This window comes from Pteropus alecto, unplaced genomic scaffold, assembly GCF_000325575.1.
Source record: "Pteropus alecto unplaced genomic scaffold, ASM32557v1 scaffold190, whole genome shotgun sequence".
NCBI classification, from domain to species: domain Eukaryota; kingdom Metazoa; phylum Chordata; class Mammalia; order Chiroptera; family Pteropodidae; genus Pteropus; species Pteropus alecto.
This window is the reverse complement of record NW_006430462.1, coordinates 4,123,677-4,142,083: the sequence shown is the minus strand read 5'-3', so window position 1 is coordinate 4,142,083 and position 18,407 is coordinate 4,123,677. Positions and strand designations below refer to the sequence as shown.

Below are 18,407 nucleotides of genomic sequence, written 5' to 3'. Positions count from 1 at the left end.
AGTACCATGCCAAATTTAAGATAGGCTGCCGCCACCCACTGCTTCTATTTTGGTTGTTTGAAACCCTAAGTGGGTCACCATCCACATTTTGCAGGTAATGAGAGGAAAAGAGGAGATAAACTACTCGTCTAGAAATAAAGGAAGAACCAAGATTAAAGTTATATCCAGACTTCGACTGATACATTTTTAGTAAATTCTCCACATTACACTACCCTGCATCACTCTTCACAGCCTACCTATAAATCAGTGAATTGGTGGTTTGCCAATAACTAGCACAATCCCTAGCACTACAGTTAATCTTCTGCCATTATCTTTTTCTTCTGCTACTGTCATTTCTGGAAATTTGTACAGTGTGAAAATGGGCCATACAGAGGAATAAAAGACCAGAAATTCATCTAATCTACTCCCCAGACTTTAGGCAGCACTACATTGAAACCAATCTAGACTTCAAGAAAAGATCATTCTACCACCTTGTCTCAAATTTGAACGTCACCTAATGCATCCTAAGTCCTTTTTCTTTTATTCTACGCTGACTGGAGATAACTTTTTTCTTATTAAAAACTCATTAAAATTGCATTTTAAGGTTAATTGGCAATATTAATAAATGGCAAACATGGGCCTCAAATAAGCATTGGTAGTAATAAACTTGAAATGTTTGGGAAAATATGATTTATATTTAATAAAACTCCATCAGTGAGTGAAAACTGGTTTTATTACTAACATTTTCACTATCCGTTTCTCCTAGGGTCTGCAGTTATCTTAGCTAACTTTCCTCTCATTATAAATTAGTTCAGTAGTTTCTTTCTCATACTATTACAGCTGGAGAGTCATTTCATTATGCCGGGAAGTTTCTGAACCTGCGATGTAATTAATTCCTTTAATAGGCTCCTCTTTAGGGAAAGCCCATTAGTAGACATCACTATGAATTAACATCTTAGTGCAGGAGAAAAGCTCTTTGGAGGCATAGTGAAACAGATAAATCTTTGTTGAGAGATGTGACCAGGGGACTTAACCACATTCCTTGTGGTTTCAGAATGACATGCATATTCTGGGACTCATAGATAGGCAGAGATAGTTGTCGTTCTCAGTAATACCCTGACCACACCAATTCTTTAACATAAAAAGACAGTTCTAAATGTTATAATTTCTTAGTAGAAAGCAGTGTGGCTGGTGTGTACATTGAAGGCAAGGGAATTAAACTCTAACGTCTATGAAAAAAAGCTACCAACCATTTAAGGCACACTTAAGAGCTGCTGTACAAATCCATTCTACATTAACCTACTAAAGGTTTTTTTCTCCCTTGATCTTGTTAAATAGTAATAAAGTCTTTCTTCTGGAGTCTGAATATTTTCTAGATTATTTTCACATATGGTTTCTGGAAGCAGATTACTCTGGGTTCAAAATTCTGGCTCTGCTATTTACTAACTGTGTAAACTTGGGCAAGTGATTTAACATCTCTGTATCTTAGATATCTTGTCTGATTGAGATCTGCCTCATTTGCTTGTGTAGAGGATTAAATGAATGAGCATATGTAGGTGCTTAGAAGAGTGTCTGTCCCAGACAGAGCAAGTGCCATTGATGTTGACTGATACTATGATTAGCTCTGCTGACTGGCAGTCTCACTGTGCCACATAAGCCTAAAACATAAAAGTTGAAAAACTGACAAAGCACAGGAGTGGGTGTGTGGACCCGGGAAGGAATATTGGCTACAAAGAGACATGAGGGAACTTCTGGGGGTGGCAGAAATGCTTTATATCTTGATTGTGGTGGCAGTTACCCTGGTGTAAGCTTAAAAAAAGAACTACTGAAACAATTCTTTCCCTCATTAACCCCTTTAATATACTAGTCCAGGCCCTAACTGCTTTGCTTCTGGGTTAAAACAAAAGTCTCCTGGTTGATTTTCTGTCTCTGCGCTCCTTCCTCTCTAATTCCTCCTTACAGTACACATGCTCACCTCCACTTCTGGGGCCACTTCCATAAACATGCTGAGTACAGTATATGTTGCCATTGGTTTTCAAAGGAGAGAAAGAAACTAATGTGCATATGTTAGTCAAGTAAGTCTTCACTTAATGTCATCAATAGGTTTTTGGAACTGCAGTGAAATGATGTATAATGAAACCAATTTTATCATAGGCTAATTGATATTGACAAGAGTTAAGCTCCTACAGCATCTCATTGACGTTATAATGAAATGACGTTGAATGGAATGACATTATTCGAGGACCTGCTGTATGTTTACTTATTTATGCCTAAAATAGCTCTGGAAAGATATATGAGAAAGTGGTTATGTTAGTTATCTACAGGGAGGGGAACTGGGTGGCTAGGGACTGGGTGGGAAGGATGTTTTTTGCTATAGCCTTTTGTTCCTTTTGAATTTTAAATCATGTGAATATATTACCTAATCAAAAATAAATAAATAAAATGTAGTAGATAATAAGAACCCTGCCAAAGTCATCTATTCAATTCAACAAATATTTACTGGGCATCTACCACTTGCCAGACATATGGCAGGGTTAAGGTGTCCACAGCCATGATTGGTCCATTAGTGAGATCCTTCATAAACTGCATCACAGGCCCTGTCTGCTTGTTTAGCTTTAAAGCTTGCTTACAGGAGACAGAGAGTACCCTGGTTAATTACAATGGCCATGGCTGGCCTATGATTTCAGAAAAAACAAGTTCGGGGTCAATTTTGCTACAAAGGACCTCCTTCTACATCCTAAAAAGATGTAAAAAGGGTATCGGATAATACCTCATAACTAACAGGTATTAAGCATTAACTTTCTATAGGCCAGGCATTCTTCTAAGTGCTTTACCTGTATTGACTCATTTGTTCTCACAATAACTCTTTGAGGAAATCACTGTTATGACTCCCATTTTCCACATGAAAAAATTAAAGTACAGAAGGATCAAGTCACGCACCCAGTGTCACACAGCTAGTAGGCAGCATGACCAGGGTTTGAACCCAGGCAATGTCTAACTCCAGAATCCTCAGTTTTAACTACTTTACTGCTTTTTGGAGAAAAGATTTATAAAATATTCCTTTGCTCCAAAATATCTCTGTTGAAATTCTACTATTAGTAAAAGTGTCATAGAATTTTACAATTGGAAGAGACCTCCGTATTCATATGATTCAATTCTTATCCAGAGACAACATCCTGGACAACTTGGTTTGAACACCTCTAGTGTTGGGGAACTCATTACAGCTAGAAGCAGTCACCAACCGACAGATCAAATTTTTAACAAAAACATTAAAATGTTGATCACTTTCTCCTTGCCAGGCACTTTGCTAGAGCATGGGGGAGAAAATCTTCAATATGTTGAGTCCATATCTGCCATCCTCAACTTCTTCCCGCTGTGTCTTTATTCTGCTCTTTGGAAAAACACAGATTGTGTCTGTGGTTCCTGCATTTTATGACAGTCCCATATATATTTGAAGACAGCTACAAAGTTCTCAGACTTTCTTCTTGCCTGTTTGCTCCATCTCTTCTTATATTGCATTCCTTAGGGGAGATTCATTTTTCTTATTAACAAGTTTCTGCTTTAAAATGCAAATGTGGGAGGGCAGCACATTAAGCTTAATTTGATGCTTCCCTTCTATCAGACTGTCTTGAGGGAAAGTGAGTTTCGATTTGGAGAAAAGAGTAGGGAAGAGTGCTCAGGACAGAGGCAATTGGGAGCATGGTTCAAGTGCTAGTCTGGGCTTGGAGAAGATGTTGATGTAGCATCTCTGGGTAGGCAAAAAGCAGCACAGGGATCCCAAGCTCCTGAGACTAAGAAAGAAGACATGCCAAATTAAAAAATAGTAATGATGGTGAACATTCGTCAAGCACTGACACTATGTGTGTTGGGCAGTTTGTTTGAATCACCCTGCTTAATCCTCACAAGAGTGTTACCAGGTAGGTATTATTATCCTCATGTTCCAGATTGAGTGAACTGAGGGCAACAGAATTTCTAACTTGTCTAGAAAATGGCAGTTTGGTTTTGAAGGCAGCAGACTAGGCTTTTTCTTAACTATCTTGTGAAAAGGAAAGTGAAAACCTCTTATCTGCTTACCCTAGAGCTGATTAGTAATTTTGCAAATGAAACCTATATCCCTCAGACTTATCCAGCCTTTGAGAGTCCTGTAATATCCAAATAATAACCCCCCAAAAGTTCACTCTTATTTCAGGTTTCTGTCCCTAAGTATTTGAGTCCCCAAGGAATGTTCTGTGCTCCACCAGCCTGAGATGTTTTTGGCTATTTCAATTAGCTTGCCTCTCCACTCCTGCCACAGGGAAACCCTTGTACTACTGAACCTATTGGCACAGTGAAGACAAGACTGAAATGTTCAATGAGATTTTCCCCCAGGATCCTCTATTGAGCAAATCTCATGTGTAACTTCCAGCCAGGTTGCAGGCATCAGTTTACCTACTGCTCCCTACACAGTCAGCCAGCAGTATCTGTGAGCCCACCGGGCCCTACAAAAGTCAGTCTCAGCACCTTTGACACTCGCAGAAGGTAAAACCTGATTTGCAGAGATGTAGTATATGCAAGGAGAAATTATATGAACAGATTAGTACCTCAAGTCTCTCCATTTCTGGATAAGATCTTGGCATTACCATTGCATAACCAAAGGGCCCATTTAGGCCCTCAATGACACCCTCATCCTTTACAGAAATTGACAACTGCATAGCAAGTCTCCTTCCGGGCCTTATTACACAAACACAAAATCACACTTAACACGTTATTTTTTAAAATGCAAACTAATAATTTCTAAAGAGAATACATTTGGGACAAAGGTATTTCTCATTTGCATAGAATCTAGAAGCATACAATGTGAAGGACCTTGCCTTAACTCTTACAAGTAGAGTGTGTTGTCTCATTTAATCATCTGTGTTGTTCTTCTGAATGATGATGATTATAACTGAGAATAATTTTTATTATAAGAATCTGTGGAAATCTCTAAGGATTCAATACTTTTGGGCTTGAAATCATAAGTTGATCATTTTAAACACAATGAAAACTGTCTCTAAAGGTTAATATTATTTTTAAAACACATACACAACTTGGAACTCGTGAGTGCAACTTTGACACTGATGAAATGTTCAGCCTCATTTCCAGCCTCTTCCTGGCAGAGGTGAGCTGGAGAATGAAAGAACCCAGACACCAGAGGGACCTGAAAGAGGGGAAATGAAGGTGCGGTTTTGGTGCCTGGCTTCAAAGGCTGGCAGCAATCAAGAGCCTAACCCATCTCTTTCCAGCTAGACTAACTTTCTGTAAAGACAGAAAAACCCCACACAGATGAAGTCAGATTTCCCCTGCATAATTTTTATTTTAACAATGTTCCAGTTTCCAAGCTATCATCTAATCTTTGTAATCACACTGATGAACCAAGAACTGTCAGGGTGAGGGAATGGCTGGTGTGAGACAGTTCAGGGTCTAAGTTTTCACTCTTTTCGCTGAAGTTCCAGCTTTTTGATGAACTTGTGTTTACTCATTCTATTACTATTAAGGACAGAAATGAATAGATTAAAAGATTTTTTTTCCTCTTAATAAATCTTTCGGAAAATAGAATTGGATACCCTCCAATCTTGATAACTGTTTGCATGTATTAGCTCTGCTGTGTAATATCAGCTAGTTCACATTTTCATGGTTCTCAGATCCTCCTGATAACAAATCTCCTTCCCTGTGTGCCCGCCAAAGGCACAGGCCCAGCAATTACTCTCCATTGCCTCATACATACCCTGCATCAGACATATACTTTACACCTATTGGCACTGATAAGAGACTATTCCATTGGGACAGGAGGGTGTTAATAGAAACAATAAAATCACTATAGAAAATTTCTAGACAGAGTCAGATTCCAGACTTTGACTCAAAGGATCTACCAACCTTAGGCTAAGTTTATGAAAATACAAATATAGATTTAGAGCTAAATCCCTCTTTTAAACAAAATGGTTCCTCCTAAAATCCAGACTGACTAATTACTCCATCTAATTCATTTGCTTTCAGAGTCAAAGACTCCATGAGTCTTTGTGAAGCTCCTTTGTGTTCAAACACTTGTAGTGGAGGTACACTCACTACCTCACAAGGCAGCCCATATCAAAATTTTGACAACCTGTGGAGTTAAAAATTCTTCCTTATACTGAGTCAAATTGAGCTCCTATAGCTTTCAACAATTTGGTCTTAGATCTACCCTTTGGAGAGACACAAAATAAACCTAATCCCTCTAGTAGACAGCTAATCTCTTTATGTGATTCTCTTAAAAGAAATTGTGATGACTCAGGCTACAATTCTATCAAGGATATAATAAACCCGATACCTTTCCCCTCCTTCTTTTAGTAAGAGTAAGCAGAGTAAGTTTATGTGAGTATACTTAATATGCTGAAAGAAGAGAAAATGTTCCTCCTTAGCAGGCCTTGGTGTACAGCTCTGTTCAGGATCCTAGTTTGTAAGCTGCCTGTGGATGGTAAGAAATGGATGAGAGTCTGGCAACGGGCAGTGCTGAACAGGCAGGCTCCCCCAGATTTTCCTCTCTTACAATAACACACAGCCTTCTGCTGGCTAAAGTGCATGTCTGACCCAGGAGATTCTCCTGTTGGTCTGGGTCAGAGGTTCTGATTTTCGATCTTTTGTGCAATAGAATCCAGGGAGCTTTCCATAGAGTCCTACCTCCTGTGACTTTGATTTAGTAGATATGAAGCAGGCCCAGTAATACTTATTTTAACAAGCACTCCAAGTACTGATGTCCTTACTACACTTGGAGAAATATTGATCTAAGTGAAGAAGAAAAGCAGAGCAAAAAAATACCTTTCATTTTGCTTTATTTAACCAGAAAGCTTAACATTTAATTTATTAGTCTTGTCCATTTAAATTATTAAATTATATAAATAATAAAAATAACACTTTATTTATAATTCATTTGATATTAATCATTAAATCTATCAAAATTCTTTCAGAATAAGGAGGGAACTAGTAACATCATCTGCAGGTTACAGACTGAGGTGTTAAACTTAAGTGCCTGCTGGGAAGCATTCAACATGGACCTTAAGAAGGGAGCCAGGCTCCTGCATTGCAGCCTATTTCCCAGTCTTGGGTTGGCCAACAGATTTGAGGAACTTTACAAAGAGAGAACATTTTGGTCCAACACTTAGCTGATCAATCTCGTGATTGAAGTTAACACAAAAATCACACCTGAATAAGCACTACTGCACACATTCTATGCAATTCTGTGGGAATTCTAATAAAGCTATAGAGGGATTCCAGTACACAGGTTACAACAAGTTAAAACACTTCACAGTAGTTTAAATACTTAGGAAGTTTAATTATGCAAAGAAAATCCTCTTTCCTTTGAGAACAACAGCTTATTTCTTTTCAAAATAGCTACTGTGGTTTCCTTATAAATATGAAGGGTGTCTCATTTCTAACTCAGCCTTGAAGAAATGCTATTCCAAGGCAGCCCTGGTGACCTTGTTTCCTTGTGGCAAAGTGAACCTATGTACTATCCAGTAATTTAGCTCTTAGTAAATTGGCTTAAAAAGTTGAGCACAAATTTAGTAAAAGGTTTTGGTGACAGAAACTTACTTTCCTACTAAGACATTTCATGCATGTTTGCTGCAAAATAAAATTACTTTAGAATAAATGTAGCCAAGGCATCTAACTTTCATTTTCTGTCAGGGATGAAAACTTTCACTGGTTCGCTGACCTTCCTCTTCTTCCTGGAGCGCTCAGAACTTTGCTGACTGTATACTAAATTCATTCTTTGAATCTGTGAGAATCACCAGAGAGAGGAACAATTCAACAGAGATTTTGATGTCTGCACAAGACATATACAAGACAGGTAGACCAAGTATTAATCCCTCTAGCTGCATAACGGATCCAAACCTGCTTTCCTGTGGGCTGGTTTGGCCCTGCACAGAGGCCCTGCTGCCAGTATCAGAGTCTGGTATTCCAAGTTTCAGGAGTTGAGGTCCCTTGGAGGCAGCCTGTTTCAGGGACAGTTTCTTGGCTCTCTTTAGTGAATTCAGCACATCCATCTCTTGAGGGAAGAGTTGTCAAAGTATGGGGCCAACAAGGAGCAATTAAGGGTCAGGAGAGATCTAGGGCACTGATTGCTTTAGCAGCAAAATAATTTAAGTCCCAATTTCAGTTGGCAGAAACATACAACCTTATCTTTTTTTTAATCATAGGTTTAGATTAATGAATTGAGAAGGACCATGACCCTTCTTTCTGCTTGAAGAGAAGTATATGTTATTGATTAAAGACAAGCTGATTAGTGAGTCATTAGAGATATATAATTCTCCATTGGGCTCAGTTTTGGTAAAGATTTTGAACTTATTTTTGCTTAACGGAGTGAACAGCTAGATGTATTATAATTTGTCAGACAATCTCTAATGCCTGGAATTCTAGGAAACACACAGAGGACATTTTTATATTTTCTAGCCACTAGATGGGAGGAAAGGTTTTTCCATGTCCTCTGTTCTTTCTTTGGTCGGAAAATAAAGTAAGTATGTTTAAGAAAGACTTGTCAGAATATCTAGTAGAGGTTCCAACATTATCCTTTTTTCTTTTGTTATAGATGCATGTTGTTATTATTATTAATATTGATATATTATTACTACAAAAGAGTGGAAATGTCAATAAAACATTTAAGTACTATTTAAAACCAAAGATTGGGTCTACAAATGGCTAATCACTAACTTTTAGTTTTAGAAAGCAGTTGAAATTTTGATCTCAGAAACCACAAATTCTCTTCAGCTTAAACTAACACATCGGCTATATAGAACAAAAAAACTTTGAGAAAATAAATAGAGCTGCTCATCAAATATCTGGTTTGCTTAGATATGTAAAAATTTGAAAGGATTTACTTCAAAGGAAGGGAAATAGCAACATAAAAACCCAAAGTATAAAAACTAACTTCTTTACCTAGGAGATGAATTTGTTACTGTTAGAAAAACTACCTGGTAAAATCTAACCTTTCTAGAAATGTTACTTGGGCATTCTTTACATTCAAATAAAATTATTATCCTCACTGCTATCAAGTCTGGGTACATTGAGAAGAAAAGAAGATGGATGTACAAATCAAATGACAAGATGACCTGATGGTTTAATAGTTTTGTTTTTTTTCTTCTTTGCTCAAAAGTAAACCAGAGTTTTATTACGAATTTAAGAACTCGATTTTATTGCAGTGAGTTAATTAAAACATTTTTAATAAAGTATACAATCTCAAGGAAACCAGTGAGGCCCAGGGTCGCTCCTAGAATTTCTTCTGTCTACTGGCCTTTCCTGACACCCGTAGGGCTGTGTTCTGCTCTTACTTCTTTTATAGCATTTACTATATAGTATTATCAAGCCTACTTATCAGTCTTCTCATCCAGAGTCTAAACTCCTTGAGGTTAGTGACACTATATTAGTCATCTTTGTATTCCCAGTTCCAGGCATCTGCTAGGTGCTCTTAAATTATTGGCGGAATGAATGAATGCATTTCAAAATTGATTTTTAAGCCAGGCACTATGCTGGGCACTAGTGCCATATCTCTAATAATATAAAGATGAACAAGGCAGTAATTTTCAAGGATTGAATCTTATAAGAGAGTGTCATTAAGCACATGATTATAATATAATGCAACGCAACATAATAGACATTCATTCAATAGCCACAATAGACATTCGTTCATTCAGCAATTATTTACTGAGTGTCAGTTCTATGCATGGTACTGTTCTGGGTGCTTGGGACTCATCGGTGACAAAAGACATAAAAATCCCTGTCCTGTAGATTTTATAATTTGGCCATTTTTTGGCTTAATAATTTCCAATGGCATCTCACTGCTTTTAGGACAAAGTCCAAAGACCATATCATTTTGTTTTCATACACCATCAGTGGTTCTTTACATTCCTAGAGAGGGAGAGGAGTCATAGATTCGCTATAAGACCCTGATGAAAGCTATGCACTCTCTCCTCAGAAAAATGCTCACACTTTCACCCACACACTAGTCCACTGTAAAAGGTCATTCGAGGGGGTTCTGAGGCCCCTTGAATACCTCCCAATTAGGGTCATTGCCCCACAGGACCTGGTTGTGCCCAGCAGTACCAGTCTCATCATCTCCATTCTACTTCTTGTTCTCTGCCCTCTCAAGTTTTCTCATATCTTGCTTCTTCCTGATTCCAGACCTTTGCACTTGATGTTCTTTCTGCCTAAAATGCTCTTTTCCTTCTCTTTGCCTAGTTAATTCCCACACATTCTTCATATCTCAGATAAAAATTTATTTCCACAAAGAAATCTTCTTTATTCCCATTACAATTAAGTTAGGTCCCCAACCATATCCGCTTGCATAAAGTTCCAGGAGATCAGGGACACTCCTGTCTTGGTCACAAATTGCATATAGTATGGGCTCAATAAATATTTTTCAATGAATGTATGAATCTTCAAAGAGCACTCTGCTGGCAGTGTAGAAAAGCAGTAGATGTGGGGTGATGAGTCATGTCATTGTAGTAATCAGGTGTTAACCTGGGTGGCAGTGCAGATGGACAAAAGTCAACAATGAGAAATATTTAGAAAGTAGACTTAGAAGAATGGCCATTGCATACAATGGTAAAGGAGAGGTAGGTAGGTCAATAATGACTCCTAGTTTCTGGTTTAGCTAACTTCATAGATAGAGGTACTGTTCTCTTAGGTGGAAAACAATGGCAGTTTTGAACCTGCTGATTTTGGAGTATCTGTGAAACCCCAAGTGGACATATTGAATAGGCAGCTGTATATGGAAGTCTGGAGCTCAGGAGAGAAGACTGCTTTGGAGATGTACATTCGAGAGTCATCAGCATACAGAGGCTAATTAATGCCATGGGTGTGGAAGAGTTTGCTTCTTGAGAGATCAGAGCGTGAGAAGGGAAAGGGGCCAGGACATAGCCTTAAGGAACTCTAACATTTAGGTAGAAGATGAGCCAACAAAGATTAAGAAAGAAAGATAAAAGAAGACTAGCAGATTGTCATACAAAGAAAGCCAAAGGAAGAGAGTTTTAAGAAGAGGGAGTGGAGAAAATAAAAAAGGTAATGGTGGTGGTCAATAGTGTCAGGTGTTCCTGACAAGTCAAGGAAGATGAGGATTGAAATATGTCTGCTTGATTTAGCCATGTGGATGTTACTAGGTGTAATAGGTTGGTGGGAGCAGAAGTCACCTTGAAGTCAGTTGAAGAGTGCATGAAAATATTAAAAAATTGAGACAGCAAGTATATAAAGTTTTATAAATAAAAGAAATGGAGATATCTAGCATTAAAAGTTTTATAAAAGTCAAGAGGAATGACCGATTCAGCCTGGGGTATTTAAAGAAGGCTTCTTAGCAGGAGGGACATTGACTTAGGCCTTGAAGAATGAGTAGGAATTCACCAGACTGGAGATGGCAAGAGGAAGGGGTGGGAGAAGTCTTTCTAGGCAGAAGATTAGGCATGTTTAAAGACACTAAATCATGAAAAGATGTGGAAGGTATATGATATAGGAGAAATGTTCCTTTATTAGATTGGCACTGAGGGTGAGATGTTATGTATCTAATACACTTCTGTTAAAAATGTAAATTCCCCTGGAATCATTATTCAATATGATGTTAATATAAGTTAACTTACTAAATGGTCTCCAAGTGGCAGCTTGCTGAAAGCAGGGCCTCACAGCCTTCAGAAAGAAGATAAATAAGTTTCAATACAGAAAGAGCAATCCAGGACATAGTACTTACTTTGCATTAAGAGGTATATCTGTGTGGGGAACCAAAGTGTAAAGTGGGGCAGCCCCAAGCAACAAGGAAATGTCGTGAGTACTGCCTGGGGTGAAAGTGCAGTGAATTTTGCTTACTAAAAAATTATTTGTCAGGTCAAAGCTGGTAAAATATTTTCCCTTGAGAAAACCAGTTCCTTACCAGTATAGATTTATAATCAAGTATGGAATCTTTGGATGTGGAAGTTTCCAAGTCAAGGAATTTTGTGGTTCAGAGAGGGTCTGTGCTCCTATAAGTAAATCGTTATAGCAGTGATATTAGTTTTGATTCTTTTCCCTTGACATTTACCTTTGTTGCACAATGAAAGGTAGATCAAAAGCAATTATAAAATAAATGCTATTAGCATTAATGTTAACATTGTGATGAATGAACAGTAAGAAAGCAAATGCTTAGAGAGAGGACTTACTTCCAACTTCAGTGGAGCTATGAGCTCTCTGATATGTTGGGAAGTGTCTCATGTTTTACTGGGATTTATGAAGTTTTCCCATGCATTTACATTCTTGGTTTTCTGTAGTTTATGACCAGGGTTCTGGACCATGGCTATCTCTATTTAGGAGATAAATATGTATTTTCCTTAGAGTCATAACTAAATATTTTCATTAATTTTCAAAAGTTATTATATCAATTCTCCCTTCCTCCACATTTTCTAAGGCATCATACGGCTTTAAAAGTTCTAGAATTAATTTATTTATTCACCAAATGTTTTTGAGCATCTTCTCTGTGCCAGACTTTGTGCTAATAAGCACAAAAGATATTAAACTGGTCAAGAAACACTCATGTCCTCAAAGAGGGCCTGGTGGGGGGAACAAACTGGTTACAGATGAAATGATAGAGTCATGTATAGGATACAGCAGAAGTTCCAAAAAGATTTTATCAGCTCCTCCTGGGGAGGCCTGGCAAGTCTTCAAAGGGGTTGTGAAGCTTGACTAAGTGGTGCAAGATGAGCAGACGTTCATCAGACAAATGGTATAGGGATTGAGGTTTCATAGAGAACATTCTAGAAAAAGAAGCATAGGTACAGGGATATAAAGCAGAATACCTCTGAGAAAGGGGAAAAGTTTCCTGGGAATGACGGGAAGGGCACAGAGTGGTGGGCTGGTTAAGACACTGCCATTCTCTGAAGTTTGGACTTTGTACTGTAATGGAATGCCACGGAAGGGCTATAAGAGCAAATTTGTTTTAGAAAGGTCCCTATGTCAGCAGTGTGAAGGGTGGACTGGAGAGGACTGAGGCAAGAAGCAATGAGACTATTTCAGATGCGAACTGATCAGAGCAAGAACAAGAGCAATAGTGAGGTCAGAGAGGAGAGGACTAATAGAGGAGAGAGAGAATGAACATCTGAACCTGAACCCTAACATGACTTGCTTGTTAACTGGAATGGGCACAGGGATGGCAAAGGAAAGAGTAAAAAATGACAAAAATTATCCATCTTTCTGGTAATGCCATTTACCAAGATGAGAAACAAAGGAAGCCAAGGAGGTGAGTGATAGGAACATGATGGTGAGGACTGACAGAGAAATAATTGACTATTTTAAGATTTTGAATTGGAGGTGATATATCCAAATGAATATGTTTGCAATGGCATTGATTACGTGTTCTGGAGTTCACAATGGACAAAATTGCATCAAGAGTACATATAGAAAGATGTATTCACTTTGGATAAGAGAGGTGATATTACTTGAGGTCTGGAAGGAAGGAGGTAAAAGTGGATATAAATATAGGTACATCTTTAAATTTGGGGGCAGGAAGTTGAATGATTCATACTCAACAGCCTTAATTATTTCTATGAAGTAGAGTTTAGATAATTTGCTTAGAATTGGAGGGAAGTCTAGGGTGGTGCTTAAGACACTTACGTGGCGAAATTATGGACAATGGGAAAGGGAGTGAACAACAGGCTTTTCAAATTAATGTTAACTATTGCTTAGGATCCAGATAGCTTTAAGATATATCACCTTCAAATTAAAATACTTAAGTTTGACGTATTAAAAATTTTGCTTTTCATTTTACAGAGATTTAAATGCTTACGAAAGACCATGTACTGTGCTAAGAATATCGCAAACGTTATATCACTTATTCCTCACAATAGCTGTGTGAAAACAGGGAGGGGGTTTTTATTCCTATTTTGCAAATGTAGAAACTGAAGCTCAGAGAAGTGAAATGACTTGCCCAGTTCACACATTTAGTAAGTGGAAGTCTTGAACCCAGGTCTCCCGATTTCAAATTTAGTACTCCTTATAATTTGCTTCTTCAGCCCACAGGGGAAAACAAAGGTAGGAAATTGCAGGTGAGACCATCATAAATCTCTGGAGGGTTCATAGGCTTCTATCTGGGGGCTGACCCTTTTTAGGCATAGCCTACTTGGACCTCAAACTAAACATAGCCAATGCTGAGTTCATTGTTTTTCTCTTGTAACCAATTTTTCCTCATGACTTCTCAATTTTTGTTATTCACCATTTCCCAATTATCAAAGGTCAAAAACACAGTCACCTTAGATTCCTCTATCAACCCCTAATGCCCACACAGAGTTCTTGTAATGAGTAAATGGAGTAACACAGATAGAGAGCCTGGTAAAACATCACATGTGCAAGTCATCCAGTAACTGATGGCTGTTATTCCTACTGCCTCAGATATCCCTTACTCCAGCCAAACTGTATTGGTATGGTAGGCTGAAAAATAGGGCACCATTTTTCAATGTGACCAGTGAGGCAGAGACTGGAGTGATGTGGCCACAAGCCAAGGAATGCCAGCAGCTAGCCACCTGAAGCTGGAAGAGGCAAAGAATAGAATCTCCCCCACAGCCTCTAGAGGGAGTACGGCTCTGCCTACACATTGATTTCAGCCCAGGGACACCGATTTTGGACTTTTGGACTCTAGTGAGAGAATAACTTTCTGATGTTTTAAGCCACCAAATTTGTGATGATTTGTTACAGCAGCCCTAGAAAACTAATATAGTTACAGTCCCCAAACACACCTTTTTCCCTCTTTTCTATTTCCTCCACATTTCAGAAAACAAAAATCTTCTATTGTTTACTCATTTTAAATATTGAATAATTATTTTCAAGGTCAATCTCTAAAAATATTTCCACAAACTCTTTCCTGCTTTTTAAATCAGATATAAGCTTTCTTTCTTTAGCAAATCCCCACAGCACATTTTTATAATTGTGTTTTTCTGACAGCATAAATATTTTTAAGTAATTTAGTCTTTACCTGAAACTGTGTTTTAAGGTCATTAGGAATTCATTTGAATTTAATATAATGGTCTTTAGAGTCTCTACAATGCCTTATGCAGTGTCTTTCATAAGTAGGTATCAATAATTCTTTGCCCATCTACCTTTTCTACCTTTAAAAGTGTTCAGTTACACAGATATTCATATATCCTAAAGCTACACTATTATGGTAGCCATTAGCCACATGGGACCATTTAAGTTTAAATTAATCATAATTAAATAAAATTTAAAATTCAGTGCCTTAGTTGCATTAGCCACATTTTGCGTGTTTAATAGCCACATGTGAGTATGCAATAGCCACATATTAGACATCACAGCTATAGAACATTTTAATCATCACAGAAAATTCAATTGGACAGAACTGCTTTACAGGGGCAATCTGGGTATAATCCAAGTAAACAGAAAGCTTCCTAGAAACCATGGTGATAATAGGAATATGAAAACTGGAAATATTTTTTTCTCAAAATGCAAAGATTTATTATTGTAAAAATGTCAGTTTTCCCAAGATTATTTTATCAAGCCAATGCAATCCCAATCAAAATTCCACTAATGTGTCTGTTGGAACTTATTAAACTGATTCTAATAGTCATCTCAAAGATAAAATGTGTGAAAATATTAAAAATATGGAAAAAAAACCTATGAGGGAAAAAAGGTTGCTCTTTCAGATAGAAAATCATAATACAAAGCTAGAGCAATTAAAGCATAATAGCAGTAATATAGAAGTAGACATATGGATCAGTGAAAAGAATAGCAGTCTAAAACCAAACCTATATCTACATGGGTTTTTAGTTTATGATGAATATGGCATCCAAATTAGCAGAGAAAAGGCAGACAATTCAAGCAGGACCAAAACAATGAGAAAATGTTCTCACACTGGAAAAAAAGAATCTCAGCTAGCTTAAGGAATGAAATATAAAAAGCAAAAATATAAACTTATTAGAAGAAAATATATAAAATTTTGTTTATAACTTTACCATTGGGAAGAACATCTAAAGTGAGATATAAAACCATGGAAAGACATCCCATGGTTCTAAACTGGAAGACTTAATATTAAGATGTAAATACTACCCAAAGCAATCTACAGATTCAATACAATTCCTGTCAAAATCCTAAAGTTGAAAGCCTCACACTTCCTGATTTCAAAACTTACTGCAAAGCTATAGTAACCAAAACATATGGTACCGGCATAAAGATAGACATATAGACCAAAGCATAGAATAGAGAGTCTAGAAATAAACCCTCACTTATATGATCAAATGATTTCAACAAGGGTATGAAGAACATTCAATGGGAAAAAGAAAGTCTTTACAACAAACGGTATTAGAAAAACTGGATATCCACATGCGAAAGAATGAAATTGTACCCTTAGGCCACATACAAAAATTAACTCAAAATGGATCAAAGACTAAAAATATAAAATTCATGGAAGAAAATATAGGAGGAATCTTCACGACATTGGATTTGGCAAGGATTTCTTGAATATGACAAAAAAACACAGGCAACAAAAGAAAAAATAGATTAATTGGACTTCATCAAAATTAAAAACTTTTGTGCATCAAAGGACACTACTAAGAGAGTGAATAGACAACCATGGAATAAGAAAAAATATTTGCAAATTATATGTCTGATAAGAGTTTAATATCCATAATATATGAAGAACTCCTACAATTCAATAACAATGAAAAAACAATCTGATTAAAAACTGGGCAAAGGACTTGAATAGGCATTTCTCCAAAGATATAGAAATAGTCAAAAAGCAAATGAAAAGATTCTCAACATCACTAGTCATTAGGGAAATGCAAATCAAAACCACAATGAGATATCACTATATACCTATAAGGATGGCTATTATTAAACAGAACAGAAAAGAAAAAGTATTGGGGATGATCTGGAGAAATTGGAACACTTGGGCATTGCCAGTAGGAATGTAAAATGATGCAGCTGCTATGGAAAACAGTATGGCAGTTTCTCATAAAATTAAAAATAGAATTATCATATGACCCAACAATTTTACTTCTAGGTATATACACAGAAGAACTGAAAGTAGAAACTTGAAGAGATATTTGTACATCCTTGTTAACAGCAGCATAATACACAATAGCCAAAAAGTGGAAGCAACCCAAATGTCCTTTGATGGATGACTGGACAAACAAAATATGGTATATACGTATAGTGGAATATAAGTAATGGAATATTATTTAAGCTTAAAAAGGAAAGAAATTCTGACACATGGTACCACATGCATGAACCTTGGGGACATTATGCTAAGTGAAATAAGCCAAGCACAAAAGGACTACTCTTGTATGATTTCACTTATATGAGGTACCTGAGGTAGTTAAATTCATAGAGACGTAAGTAAAATAGTGATTGCCAGGGGTTAGAGAGAGAGATGGGGATTTGGTGTTTAATGGGTATGGAGTTTCAGTTTGGGAAGATGAAAACAGTTCTGGTTGCACAACAATGTGAATGTACTTAGTGCCACTAAATTGTACACTTAAAAATAGTTAAAATGATAAATTTTATGTTATGTATATTTTCTCACAGTAAAAAATAGTCAAAATAAAAGTGGCACACAATAAAAAAGATGACACCATAAAGAAAAATATATTTCCTCTGGTGGTACAGTCTTTGAACAGGACAATCTACAAAACTTCAAATGTATATATCCTCTGATCCCTAGGGATCTACTCTATAGAAATGCTCCCATATGCACACAGAGTCATGTTTAAGGACATTCTCCAAAGTAATGTTCTTAAGAAAAAGCAAAAACAATTTAAATGTTCCAGTAATAGCAGAAAATTGAAATAAACCAGAGCACTTTTCTACTAAGGAATACTATGCAATAGCTAAAAAGAATGAGGTTAATATATACGTATACTAACAAGGAAAAATCTTCAAGATCTATGTGAAGTAAAAAAAATCAAGTTTCGGAAAAAGAGTATTAACATATATATATATATGCTTTAAAAAGTCCACAAATCAAATATATGCATATATGTGTGTATGTGTATATATATGTGTGTATATACATTATATATATGCATGTATATATATGCATGTATATATATATACATATATAGTGTTGTCTAATAGAAATAGAATATAAGACACAATTATAAGCCACATATATAATTTTAAAGTTTCTTATAGATATATTTTAAAAAGTGAAAAGAAACAGATAAAATTAAATTTTAATACTTATCTTTCTTTAATACAATATGTAATCAATATAAAAATTGAGATAGTTTATATATTTTTTATACTATATCTTCACAATCCAGTGTATATTTTATACTTATAGCACATCTCAACTCAAATAAGCCACATTTCAAGTTCCTAATAGCCACACGTAACTAGTGGCTACCACGTTGGACATTATGCTGATGCAGCTGGTCTGGGGAACCACACTTTGAAAATCACTGCATTAAAGAGAGGCCATT

At 36.7% G+C, this 18,407-nt stretch overlaps 1 protein-coding gene across 1 annotated transcript in view; it reads right to left on the bottom strand.

Annotated features, from left to right (window-relative positions):
- Window positions 1-7,642: 7,642 nt before the first annotated feature.
- The window catches only part of HORMAD2 (HORMA domain containing 2), a 73,390-nt gene continuing 62,625 nt past the window's right edge, over window positions 7,643-18,407 (bottom strand). Inside the window, exon 10 of the mRNA XM_006904902.1 lies at window positions 7,643-7,747. Within this exon, the coding sequence (XP_006904964.1) occupies window positions 7,643-7,747 (105 nt within the window). The remainder of the gene's footprint in view (window positions 7,748-18,407) is intronic.